The 13,226-nt window shown below is 44.1% G+C and overlaps 1 protein-coding gene across 6 annotated transcripts in view; it reads right to left on the reverse strand.

The window, feature by feature from the left end:
* AUTS2 (activator of transcription and developmental regulator AUTS2) overlaps positions 1 to 13,226 on the reverse strand; it is a 798,001-nt gene that overhangs the window by 16,821 nt on the left and 767,954 nt on the right. For 2 of the 6 annotated variants that reach the window (XM_063341183.1, XM_063341189.1), the window contains 7 exons: positions 10,886 to 11,363; positions 9,031 to 9,284; positions 7,885 to 8,126; positions 7,410 to 7,454; positions 3,271 to 3,366; positions 1,857 to 1,928; positions 87 to 116 (listed from right to left, as the gene is read on the reverse strand). In XM_063341183.1, the coding sequence (XP_063197253.1) occupies positions 87 to 116; positions 1,857 to 1,928; positions 3,271 to 3,366; positions 7,410 to 7,454; positions 7,885 to 8,126; positions 9,031 to 9,284; positions 10,886 to 11,363 (1,217 nt within the window). The remainder of the gene's footprint in view (positions 1 to 86; positions 117 to 1,856; positions 1,929 to 3,270; positions 3,367 to 7,409; positions 7,455 to 7,884; positions 8,127 to 9,030; positions 9,285 to 10,885; positions 11,364 to 13,226) is intronic. The other 4 variants (XM_063341185.1, XM_063341186.1, XM_063341187.1 and 1 more) reach the window with 4 other exon arrangements.

Consider the following 13,226-nt stretch of genomic DNA (forward strand, 5'->3'; position numbering starts at 1 on the left):
GGCGTTGCTTTATAATTAGGCTGCTGCTTTAGCCCGGTGGGGACTGAGACGAGCTTGACAAACTGTATCACAAGAAGATTTCTTACCCTCAACATGGGCCTGAACGGATCCGTCAACTGTGAAGAAGAAATGACAGCTTGGTTACATGCCTGTCACTCAAACAATTGCTCTAATTAACAAATTTGTATTGCTTCATTAAGAGATGAAATTAAAATGTTATAATTTTACTTTCAAATGAAGCCCTTTCGGATAATAATTAGTCCTTAGCCTCCGTATTCGAGCTGGTCTCCCATCCCCCATGGCTGTTGTACCTGAGTGTTGACAAGCAACTAAACACGCCTCGCACCGAGCGCTCTGTCCTCTGGCAGCATCATTAATTTGTTGATTTAATGCTACAAAAATGGCTGGTTAACTACTCTGAAGAAAAACACAGATCTATCCTTCGGGCAAACTTCTGTTCTCATCTTTCAAAGCAGCTTGGCTCGCGAGAGGATTGGAGAGTGGACAGGGGCCCTTTGTCATGGGCACGATCACACAAATTGGGTCGGAACAAGCTGGAATGGGGTTTCGGACGTGCCCCGGCACAGCAGTGACTGTGTCCGTTCAATGGCTCTGGCATTGGGTCCTTGACTTGCACATTTCCGTAGCCATTACTGCCTGCCTGCTTGCCGGATCTGTTCTCTGGCACAAATGGGCTTTGCCTTAAGTATTTTTCACACTGCAACAGATGCGGGTAAACAGGGGCTGTATAAAAAACAATTTTCTCATTATTATTTTTTTTGTGTGGCCTGTGTTTTTGGGGTAGATTATTTTCTTGTTCGCCTTTTTTTGCAAACACTTCATCAATTAATGCCGGAAAATAAATTCAGTTTATTGGGTATTTCTCATTTGGTTTGGATTTTCTTTTTTGAAATGCAATACTAAAGGAGATTTATAGCTGCAAGAGGTACTTTGCAGATGCAGTGATGGCACCATACATCATCTTGAAATAATCGAAACTACACTGCAAGTTGAAAGGGAGCATAAAGCTAAATGACTTAATGACTGGAGGCTCTAGTTGTCTTTTCAATTAGATAGAATAAACAGAACCAAAAAAACGTGGTTCCTTTTGGTATAAAGCTCAATTACAGCCCCAATTCAGAGCAAACCAAAGTACTGGAACTTGGCATAACCCAAAGGAAATAGCTCTGCCGTGCTTCGAAGTTTAGCCATACCACAACATGGATCTTTAAGGAGAGCTTTGGTCAGAAGAGCGCTGCTAAACATCTGAGTGCATGACGTTCCTCGCCGCAAACAATGTATATTAATTCAAACATTGAAACAACCCAGGGGGATTTGCAAGGAACAGAAAAAGGCTGAGAGACAAAGGCTGAGACAATAAATGCTGTTCACATATGCTAGAACTCAAAAATCCTGAGGCGCCAAGTGATCAATAAAGTGCATCCGTATTTCACTGGTGCAATCAATGATACAGTAACCAAGGGAATAACTGTCATTACCCACATTAAAAACAATTACAGAGTATAAACATAAATCTTGAAGAGGTTTGTACACTTCTACGTTGAATTGGACTTTTATGCCTGTACCTCTGGGCTTGTGGGTACGCCTGCTGGCAGCAAGGAAAGAGCTTTTCCACTGCATAGCATCTATTTGCTTTTGCTAATGATGAACAGAAGTAAGGATCAGGATTTAAATTGTTCTCATACGACTTCCCTAGTACTCATTGACTTAAGCAGTTCAGGCTAAACTTTAGTTTTAGGATGTTAATTTGGACATATTGAAGATGGTAGCTCTAGCATTCAATGTTTTCAGGAGGAATAGCTTTACTTGAGAAAAACAGAACATTTTCTACAGACCCGTGGATCTTTCTGTAGAAGGGTATGTGGGACAGTTCCAGGTCTGGCCGCAACATCAATAGGATTGGAAGTCTGGAAATACCACACGGAAAGACAGCGTTAATGAGTAACACAATGCATAACAGCAACAGAAAGTGAGAAAGAATATTTCTTCTTCATTAACGTTGCCTAAGCAACGAAGAGGAACTTTTTAAAGAGGAAAAGATAACCATTATAACCCACTTAGTAATATATGTATTATAATTTCAATTTTCAAACTTTCATTGTCCACCAACTTCCCATTACTTTAATGCAAAACATGTGAGGGAACAGTGACTGTTTACCCTGGAAAATCTTTCCACTATCAAAAAGCTGATTAGCAACATACTTCTGACACAGCATCTAAAGGAGCGTCTGGAGGACGCAGCCTGTGCTTTGCTGCGTATCAACGCTCCGCTGGAACTGGCTAAAACTGCCACCCAGACTGTCCACACACAAAGCATCCATAACCTCTTTAGTCACTGTACGAGGATCTGAACTCCATCCGCAATGAACAGTTACCATAGGGGTATCAGGAAAAAGCGACATCCAGTTGAAAAAAAATGAAAGCTTTTCCCATGATTTGAATGTAAATATTCAGCTAATATAACAACATGCAGCTTTGTGAACAAAAACACAACAAGCCCAAACCAAAAAATCCCTACATTTAGGCAGAGTTTCTTCCTACATTAAAATCGAGCAAAAAAGAAATCAGTACAGTATAACTAACAATTAAGTAACAGAGTTGTTAACAGTCTGATTACCATACATACGAAGAATTCCACTAATGAACTGCAATTTACATATTCAGTCATTAGAGTGGATGGGCCAATTTAAGAAAGAAGGTGTCTTCTCTGCAGAAATTTCACTCTTCAGTTGCAAAGAATACAGACTACAGAATGTGATTTCTTCCCACTTATAAATCAAGAGTGACTTCATGAAAACAAAAGAAAAAAACCCCAAACTCATCACGTTTGTCTATCCCAGCTATCACAAACGAGAGGAGAACTAAATCAGTGTATTGCACTGTGGTAGAGCTGTGAGATAATCATGGAAATGAGTAAACAATAGTGATCCTGATTTCTTAAAATCTTGATTATTACATGACCTTACATTAATGCGTACTATGAGAGAACTAATTATATTGCTTCTAAAGTTAACTATGCCATTGTATATCATTTTTTTCTTCCACGGATGGAGATATAGCTGAACCTAATAAGAAATAACTTCTCTCTGTAGTACATTTGGGAAAAGCCAATTGTCCTCCAAGGAATTAGGCTGTAACTCAGGTTTCAATTGCTCCAGAATCTGAGCCACGTTCTAAACCTACCCCTAACCCGGCTCACAACACCAGGGTATTTGAATAGTAATAGATATACAAATAATTCCTTCTTACCTTGGGTTGAAATGCTCCTTGTAGCGAGCCAAAGGGGCCAGTTGGAGGAATCATGGGAGGAATCCCTGATACAGCTGGAGGATAGGAGTGAAACAGCTGCAACAAAGAGACAGAAGACCATAAATACAAGCGCACGGCAAAATGAAGACAGGAATCCGAACAAGATAGCGACAGCATTCCTGCGTAATATTAGGGAAATGGCACATGGAGAAAACTGAGAAGCACTGGAGAAGTGATCTTGTCGCAACAATGTTAGTTAAAGCGGTCAATGAAATGTTCACAAATGTCATGACGTTTAGAGCTTAAAAGCAGTTCCAAAATCATAAAGCCAGCAACCTGCCCCCCGCTCAGAGTCACAGTGTCAGAGATATATGCTTTTTTCAATTATTAATTTTTAATTGGACAGAGGTTTTAAATGGTTTCAGTTTGCAGGCCATTTCAAGAGAAAAGGCAGAACACTGAGCCAAGTAAGACTCGGAAATCTGCCGTTTAAGCGGAAAAAACCCCTTACGAATTCTAGGATATTGTATCATTAAAACTCCATTAGTACGTTAGGATTTTAATAGTATCTATAGGAAATGAGGAAGATAGGCACAATTCTTACTTCATTAGCCTGTCTGAGAGGATATCCTGCCACATCTAATATTAGCAGAGAGACAATCTGATTTGTTAAAAACTACTATTTAAACAAAATGTTGAGGCAGAACCCCCCAAAAAAAATTTAGGGTAGTGTTTTTATAAAGACAGACTACTAAGTATAAAAAAGCGCACATCTCCACTGACCTCGCTGATCCCAATGTATCTGTTCTAAGAGAATTTAGGAAAAAATAAAAAAGCTGTTCTGTACAAATGCAGACAAACACATGGGGCAAAAACAAGTAAACTATAACGTCCAGATCTTATCTTGTCTCTGTGGTCCGGCTGTGAGTCTTTTACTCATACAATTCCACGGAAAACGCTGAGATTACACACAAATTTGCTTTCTAGTAGGAGTCGGGGGTTCAAAGCATCACACTCCAAATATGTTCCCAGTGTGAAAGCTCAGGATCTACCGGGGGCTGGCCGCTAATTCCGCTGGTATTGCCACCCACAAACATAAAGGGGTTATCTGACCGATACAAATCCACCTCTGAACACAGCGGATCAAAAATCAATCTACTGTATGCTACTTTTAAGATCAAAATAAATGAGTTAATGGCCAATTGAACAGAAGCAGGACTGGGCAAAGTTAAAGACTGGACATGTGGAGCGGGCAAACATGGAGAAAATCACATCCCAGAGGCAATCAGCATCGCAAAGTTTGGATAAATTTGTTTATGCCAAGCATATGTATGTGCTTTTCTTAATCATTTCTCCTTCCGCTAGCTTATCTTGCAAGGTCATTTATTCATATTATGTTTACTGAAAGCTGAGAAAATATTTCAGTATTTTAGAGGTATCAAAAGATTTTTATCAGTTTAAAAGCATGGTATCAAGTCTCCTTTCATAACAGATTTCTATTGTTGTTTTTAATTCTATTTAATTTGGACCTGCTCCATTCAATGATGCAGAAAGCATTTTTAGATTAGTTGATACTGAACTGTAGGCATTTGAGACATCATTAAGAGACACATGTCCTCATTTACAATAACTTTTAATGAGTAAAATGTGTTTTAAATCCTCCAGCGTCTTCTGCATTTAATTCCGTGTGTAATGGACTAATTCCAAACGATGGGAACAGACGTAATACTTAATATTCTATTGGCTATGACTAACAATAAGGAATGGTTTCCTTAGAGTTTTATAACAACTGCTAAGTTAATTAAATGTGACCTTTCCTCAAGGTCAGAATTATTAATAAAATAAAAATATTGTATCTCCAGGATCTCTTTGTATCAGCTAAATTCCTCCAGCTTTCCAAATCCAGCTTTCATAGTCAGTGTTTCCTTTTTCTCCCTCTCTTTTGAGCCACATTTTCCCCTTCTAGTTTTCTTCAGGGAATAACGTAGTGCCCACAGCTTTCCTGGGGCCGGGGACGGGGGAACACTAAACAAGACCCAGCGTTAACGGCAGGTGAAAGTAATGCCCTGCTGTGCTGCAGTAAGGCCCTCCCAAAAAAGAAACGATTGTAAAATCAAAGATGCCAAGAAAGCAAGCTGTTTTAAATGTCTACGTGAGCTTCTGTGTGAGCTGTGTTCCCTGTTCTACAGCAGATTGATTTTGACTCCCAAACAGACCTCGTTCTCCTGCAAAGTTCGCTTACAAGCTTTAAAAACACTGGCAGCTTTTTTTAAAATATCTGAATTCTTGGTGTGGATCTATAGTGGAAACTCTCATCACCAGGAAAAGGTCTATGGAAGTGCCACGCTTGCACAGTATTTCTACAATAGAAAAGCCCTATCGCGTAGGCACTCACGGCAGCAAAAGGACGCTTTTTGCTACTGCAGCTGCTCGGGAAACTGATGCAAGTAGTTCCTCTGTTACCTACGTAATCTGTAGTCGTTACAGAAGAGATTCTGAAACACCCTGGCTAGCACGGCCTTGCTGGAGTGTAAGAAAGACGATTAATCCAATGTACTTTGTAGCCATCGTGCTGACCTTCTGGTATGAGCTTGCCAAACATCCAACAGACGCAGTAGTGATTCTTTTGCAACCACTTTGCAAGGACAAACCTTTCCTGAAGGAAGGGCAGGGGATGCGCCATGGACCAGACCCCTGCTGGCGGAGCTCTGCCAGGTTCAATAGCACGGCTCACTGGCGAACGGAGAACAACGTGAAGCCCTCCCTGACTTTAAAGGGGGTAATACCATGACCTTTACAATTCAGGTAACTGCCAGATTTATCAGAGATTACGTCACTGAATTTGAAAAGCATATACAGTTGGAGACTTTTGCACTGTTTCCTATATTAGATGTCGACTTCTGCGCTTTATTTGTCTAAAATTCATTTACCTATTTCCCAGTTCCGTGTTCTTGCTTGAATCAACATGCCACATTGATGATAATATATCTTTCGAATCCATGTAAAACTCAGCAAATAAGACTGCAATTTTGCAAACAATGATGCAAATGAGCAGCATTACCCTTTTGAGTAAAAATGATTATCGTAGGCTTAAATGTTTGCCTAATACTCCTGGAGCTCTGAACCTGCAAACACACTCACACAGCTGAAGTTACTCAAAGGAGGTGTCAGAAATTAATAGGACTGTTCACACGTATTACAGCCGTGAGCTGTTCGCAGGAACTGTGTTTAATCGGTACAGCAGAAACCATCACACGATCACCTTAACCAGTATTTTTTGCCCAGTTCCGCTTCTAAGCAAAACCAACACATAAAGCCAAATGCTTTGCAAATTTCTGAGTGCTGATGCAGTACTCCTTCTCTCATCAAAATATCACTATTGGCTTTAGAAATTCGCGGTCATATTCAAGCAGATACCCGCCTCTGCCGATATGATGAAGGAAATGCAACCCGTATTTCAGCAGCAAATGAATCAGTAGATTCAAACCTTTAAGAGCAGAAGCTTTACAATTAACTGGAATATTAAAAATCAGTTTGTCTCAATAACTAACATTTTTGGTAGCTTTTAGATAAACACATCTAGTGCATAGCGGGATTCATGTTGCTGTCATCAAACAGAGCTTTGAAAACATAACATGCCCAGTGGATCAGATACGCCTTTGAAATCTGAAGAATAAGACAAGTCTTCGGATTTTATATAGCAAAATATGATATATTAGGAAAACTATTAGATTACCTATCCCTGAAGGATTTGTATGGTAGTTTGTCATTTCAAGTTTCTTAGGAAAAATATCAGTCTAAGGGTTTGTGACACAACTGAAACACAGTGATGAAATTACTGCTCTCTCCTGCTTCATGTAACAGTCAGCTCTTCTGTCTCATCTTTTTCACATCAAACCTGCCTTCAAATGGTGTACGAGCAAGAGATCTTTTGATTGGAAAAGCTGATACTGCATCTTTATCAGAAACAAGCACCACGAATGCAAGCCTTCAAAAGCCAAAGCAACCAAGAACGATAATGGTAAATCCTGGAGGGATGATTAGGGAGCGATTCGACGCTGTGCCATTGATTGAGTGGTGATCCCAACCCACCACGGAAAAGCGGTTAAGTCAGTTTTAAACAGAGTAATAAAACTCACACTGTGACGGTAGAAGGGGTCAACTTTTGTAGGGTATTTGTCAAACTGCAAAGGGATCAAAGCACAAACTAGTTACGTTATATTTCCTTGCTTTAGTTCTGTTGGTAAAATAGAAGACTACTTCTCTATTATTTGGCAACCAACAGAGAGGGAAAAATATGCAGAAAATTAAGCTTCCAATGAAATGGTTTGGGATTTTTCTTTCTTCAAGGTAAAGCAAGGTCTTTACGAGACCGCAAAAAGGAGGAGGCACCAGAGCGCACCACTCCGAGCACTGGGAAGTCCCGTGTCCGAGTGCCCCTTCAGCCCCTGCGCTGCCACCGGGGCCTACTGCACATGAGACAGCGGCGAGGAAGGGACAGTCCTTCCTCTCCTACCCAACCACACCTGGGCAGCAGAGTACTCCTTCCCCGCAACCTGGCAAATTCTTAAATTTTCGTAATAAAGAATAGAGTTGTGCTCTACTTATCCTCACATTTCTGCCTGGGGTACGCACCATGGGCGGTGCTGGCGTCGGCATGATGGCAGTGGGTGGGATGGCGTGAGGGAAAGGCGTGAAGGTGTGCTGGTGTGTGTGTTGGTGTGTGTGCTGGTGCTGGTGCTGGTGCTGGTGGAACTCGGTCCTCAGGTACGGCGGCGGGCCCAGGGAGGCCCCGCGATCTGCGCTCTGCGAGGCCAAAAATCGCGTGTTTAGTTCCTGACGGAGAAGATCTTGTTCTGAAATACAAACAAACAGCAAAACAACCTCCTGTGAGCTCAGGGACTTTTCCAGACCTTCTGCCACTTACTTTTCGCTGGCTGTGGTAGCGACGCTGTATTTAATACTCCCTGGAGGTAAATCATGGCACCGTACAGGGTAAGAAAGGCCCCTCAGATCTCTCCCAAAGGCCCCAGAGACAGAAGAACGCCTCCACTTCCCAACTTTTGCCAAGCCTGCCTTGACTACAGCGTTCCTCTGAGCTTTAACCTGAAGGTTCTCCCTAAATTTGTATGGGCATGGACATAGTCCTAAATAGGTGAGGAGGTACAGGTAACCTGGAGTGAGTAAACATCAAGCGGCTGCTGCTCACACGAGTACGCAGCTGCGAGGACACAAAACGATGTCACTCAAACACAGGTAATCCTCAGTTCTCTTCCCCCAGTGACCTGGGAGGAACAGACACGTTACCTCTCCTTGGGTTGAAGTACAAAAGAGCCCAACTTTCTCCACTGATACAAACCTCCACGTCTCACCCCACGCACGCCGAACCGTGCGCGGCCAGGAGCCGAGGCCGCTGTGTGCACGGCCTCTGGGGGCCTCCCCTCAGCCGGGGGTCACAGATTCTGTGTGGGCACGTCATGAGCTCTAGTGTGTTTTTCCCGTGGGGAGAAAAAAAAAAAAAAAACCCAGACATGGAAAAAGCACAGCCTTCCAAAAATATTCATTTTCAGAAGTCATTGGGTACGTCTAGGCATTTTTCGGCCTTGATATGGCTCCAAATTGTTCAGCAATGAGTACAGCCTCTACCCAACCAACGGCCCTCATCGAATGGACCAAAAAGACTTATTCTGGCTAAAACTGGAGAATCGTTTTCCTGCGCTGCGCTAAACGTGCTGGGGCCACGATCCGTCTGCCTCTTACCTGAGTAAGTACTACCAGCCGGGTGTCCTGGAACCTGCAGCGTCCCTGACGTCAATGGAGGTGGAGGAGGCAAAGCCGTAGGAGGGGCAAACATATTGGGGTGGTGTGGGTGCGCGGGGGGCTGGAGGGCGGGCGTGAAGGTGTGCAGCGGGCTGTGGCTGGGCAGGGAGAGGGGGAACGGTGAGGCCGAGGGGTGGTGAGAGATGTGCGGAGGAGGGGCCTGAGTCTTGGCAGGAGTGCTGCTTCTGCTGCTGCTGTTAATGAAAAGAAAAGCAATTAAGCCTCGCACGGAAGAGAGGAAAGCTCCAAACACAGACATACACAACCCCCACCAAGCGCGGCTCACCTCAAACACATTACCAATGTAAGTTACATATTAAAAATACAAGTTACTACTCTACCTTTCTAGCCATGCCACTGTGATACTCCTTTCCCCAACCATCTGCTGTGCCTTTTCTGGGATCTTTTAATTCCTCTGGTCCCTCCACACCAAAACCTGAGCCGTATTCCCCCTCTCTGTAAGAGGGTGATATTCCGTCCTCCAACAACACAGGAATGACACACAAAGGAGTAATCAGCCCTGTGCATTCATTACTTAATTATCAGGTCCTTTCTACACGACTGCTTCTGATTCATGTTTTCAGGCAAATGAAGCTCAAAATCAGTGATCGCTGCATTAATAAAAGTTTAATTATTTTTTTTGCTATGACTTACTAAGATGAAAGACTGCAGAAAATGTGAAATGAAGTTGAGAAGGCAAGAACAGATATATGCTTATTTTACAGTTAATGCCTCTCTCTGCCCTCACAATATAAATAGAGAAGACGAGCCAGCAAAATAAATATTTGCAATTACATTGGTTGCAATTTTCCAGGTTTCGTTTCCTACTAATGAATATTTAAACTAGATTCACGTAGTGCTTAATTCTACCTGTCATTATTTCAAGTAACAACACGCTTCCATTGCAGTCACTTTTAAAGACGAGCAATACCAACTTGGTTAAAAATAAATCAAAGTCTTAAACACGTCCCGGCCTTTAGTCTAACCCTGAAGCAACTGCAGTGCTGGTTCACCAGGTCTTGGAGGATACCATCCGTCTGCTGGAAGCTCGGATTTGGGGAAAGATGACCTAGTGCTGACAGCATCAGCTCAGAGTAGGGGAAACCTGAGGTCCCCGGCTCACGGAGACATCACGGGTTCCCGTGAACATGTTGTTTAATCTCTCTGCTCATCCTTGTTATCCCCCTGTAAAAGGTGAGGTTTATCTCACTGTGGCCAGGTGAAGAGAAAGACACTGCAGACTGCAAGGTGTCAGCAGTGCAGGGAAGGATTAAGCTTTAAAGCCACTGGTGCAAGAGGGTTTGCGCTAGACTGTCAGCAGGGCCAACAGCAGCGGTACCGCACCTCTCGCTCTAGGGCATGTCAGCAGCTGGAGAAATCAGGAGGTGTTCGCAGGGATGGGAGGATGGAAGAAGTCAGCCTTCAGAGAGCAGCCCAACCTGCAAGAATTGGGATTTTCTTCCCCGATCTATATTGCATAAAATCCCCTCCAAAAAAAAAAAAAACGGGTACACAGTGACAGGCAGGAAAAGTAAAAGCAAATTAACGAAGCACTCAAGGATACCTAGCATTTACGGGAATGCTCGATCAGAAATAAAGTGATCGTTTCAGGGAAGGAATTAAGGTTAAATGCACAAAGTCCCCTTTATTTCCCAGCGATGGGACGGGATGCACTGTCACGTCTCTCCTTTAGCTAATTCATCTCTACTGCCTCCCGGCACCGCAAAGCATCACCAGCAGCAGCAGGTCTGCAAAGACACGGGGCTTCAGCGCACACGCGGTTCCATTGGCCTACCTTAAGCTGTTGAGGCTCAAACTGCTGCTGTTATAGGCAGAGAGTGGCTGCGAGAGGCTCTGGGAGGGAGGATGGGGCTGCACCGGCGGGAGGCTGGGATGTGCCGGCTGCACCGGCGATGGCGGCCGGGGTGGGTGCTGGACAGGCGGCTGCGGCGCGGGCGGGCGGGCGGCTTCTTCTGGGGCGGGTGGCAGCTGGGCGGCCGGCGGCGGGGGCGGTGGGGCAGGAGCCTCTGGCCGCGGGGCGAGCGCAGGGCTGGGGCAGGAGGCCTCCGGCTGCGGCTCCAGCTGGGGCTGGGCCACGGGCTGTGTCACCTGAGGACAGGGGTCTTTAGGCACCACAGGCTCAAGTATTGGGTCTTTACTGCTGTCCTGGCTCTTCTCTTGACTCCTTTCTAATCCTGATATTTTCGGGACAGCTGGGCCCCTAGCACCAGGGTCGTCATTTTCAGCTAGCGTACTGACTCCTAACTCTTTATCTGCAATGAAAGAAAGAGAAAAAACAGTTGAGTGTGCGACAAGACGAGCAAAACCAAACTAACTGCTGTGCCGGAGTCGCACTCCAGGCAGGTGATTTTGTTTTCATCAAGGACCGTACCAACATGAAACCAAATCAAATCCAAAGACATTTCCAGCAGCATCCCTAACCATCCAATCCTTCTCCTAATACTTTTGCTCCTATTTTATCACAAGGAGAAACCTTCTCCTTGTCTTTGTTGATGTATAAAAAAGCAGGCACAGAAAAGCTGAGCTGAGTGCAGCGGTTCAAGCACGCTAAAAATCTTGAGTCAGGCCTTCCCGAAAATCCCCACCTCTGCCTTAGGGAAAACACCAGGAGTTGTGCTTTGCTTCTTTTTTTCTCTGTAGCACAATACACATCGGGTTCTCCATTCTTGCCTCCTGGGTCTTGTCTCCTAGGGATTCATTTCCCAACTCTGCCATGCAGCCATGCCACGATTTGATCAATTCTTAAGAAAGGTTTGCACGACAATTGCAGGACTCCGAGATTTGGAGCCATAAACCAGTGCTGATACATTTGTGAGCGTAGGTAATACCATCTGTATGCGTGTTTGGCAGAATCAGTCCCTAACTGATCACATAAACCCCCCTGAAATTGTCTACTGAATCACGTAAGCGCAAACTGCTGCAGCACGAGGGGGAGAGCCCCGCAGGACGCCAGGCTCCACGGCATTCTCTCTCGGAGAACCGCTTGTTTTCTTGGCGCATCCCTTTATCCCTAATTACTGTTACATGTTTACTATAACATCTCTATTGCCGGGGCTGCCAAATGAAGAGAACCAACAAGGTTAAGGGAAAGTATTTTTGCCTTGACTTTTCTTTTGTTGACATTAATTTTGGACATTACTTTTCAGAAGAATGGCCAAAGAAGTTCAGAAGGCTGATTAGTGATTAGTCCTGTTTTCTTTAAAGACAAGAGTCGGACAACACTCGGCATGTGAACGTGCGCATCTGCCTCTCAACTTCTTTCTCTGATAACTCTCCTCAAAATAAACCACCTGGTAGAGAAAGAAGACCCTGTTCACCATTACTGTTTCCCAGTATCGTTACTCCATCATCACTCCCTCCCTGACCCACTGCGGGAAAGAACACCACGTGAGCTCTCTGCTGTATTACAGGAGATCTAAATCTTAAAACACATATTAGTAGGAATCCAGGCTTTTTTGGTTTGGCTGGTCATGGAATGACTTGGGTTTGTTTTCCAGCTCTTTAATAATAATGAATATTATTATAATTTTAACATTTCCTACAGGAACGTTCTGCTCATCGGGATCTCACAGCAATTTCCCGCTCCGATCACTCCCCAAAAGTTCTGCCGATGAGTATTTGATGCGTGACACCCCTTTAAACAACTTTGGGGGAATGCTGGTGACCCAAGACTGGCAAAGGCAATGCCTGCAGCCAGGAGCACCGTTTAGGGCAGTATCGCACAGCAGCGCTGAAAAGTTGGACTTACAGAAACAAAGCATAAGGGAAACATGCGAGATTTAAAGGGGCTTGGGACAAGGTTATAATTAAAAAAGTGTGCAGGGTTCTAAATAATCTTAAGACAGGAAAACTTTACTCGTTCTGCCAATTTTAAGGGGTAAAATGAATAAACGCATAATAACATAATATACAATCAGAGAAAATTGTTGACAGCTGCGTTGTTCCAACGCTGAAGTAAAGGCGTGGGAATAAAGATGACGGGAGCGGACCCTGCTAGCCCACGGCCAGGCGCCGGCAACTGCGTTTGCCAGACTCCGCATCACTGGAGCGGCCGGGGACGGCCAGGGAAGGTGTCAAACACGTGTCATCGCTTGCGTTTAACTTCAGGCAGAGAT

The sequence above is a fragment of the Chroicocephalus ridibundus genome, chromosome 7 (assembly GCF_963924245.1).
Source record: "Chroicocephalus ridibundus chromosome 7, bChrRid1.1, whole genome shotgun sequence".
NCBI lineage: Eukaryota > Metazoa > Chordata > Aves > Charadriiformes > Laridae > Chroicocephalus > Chroicocephalus ridibundus.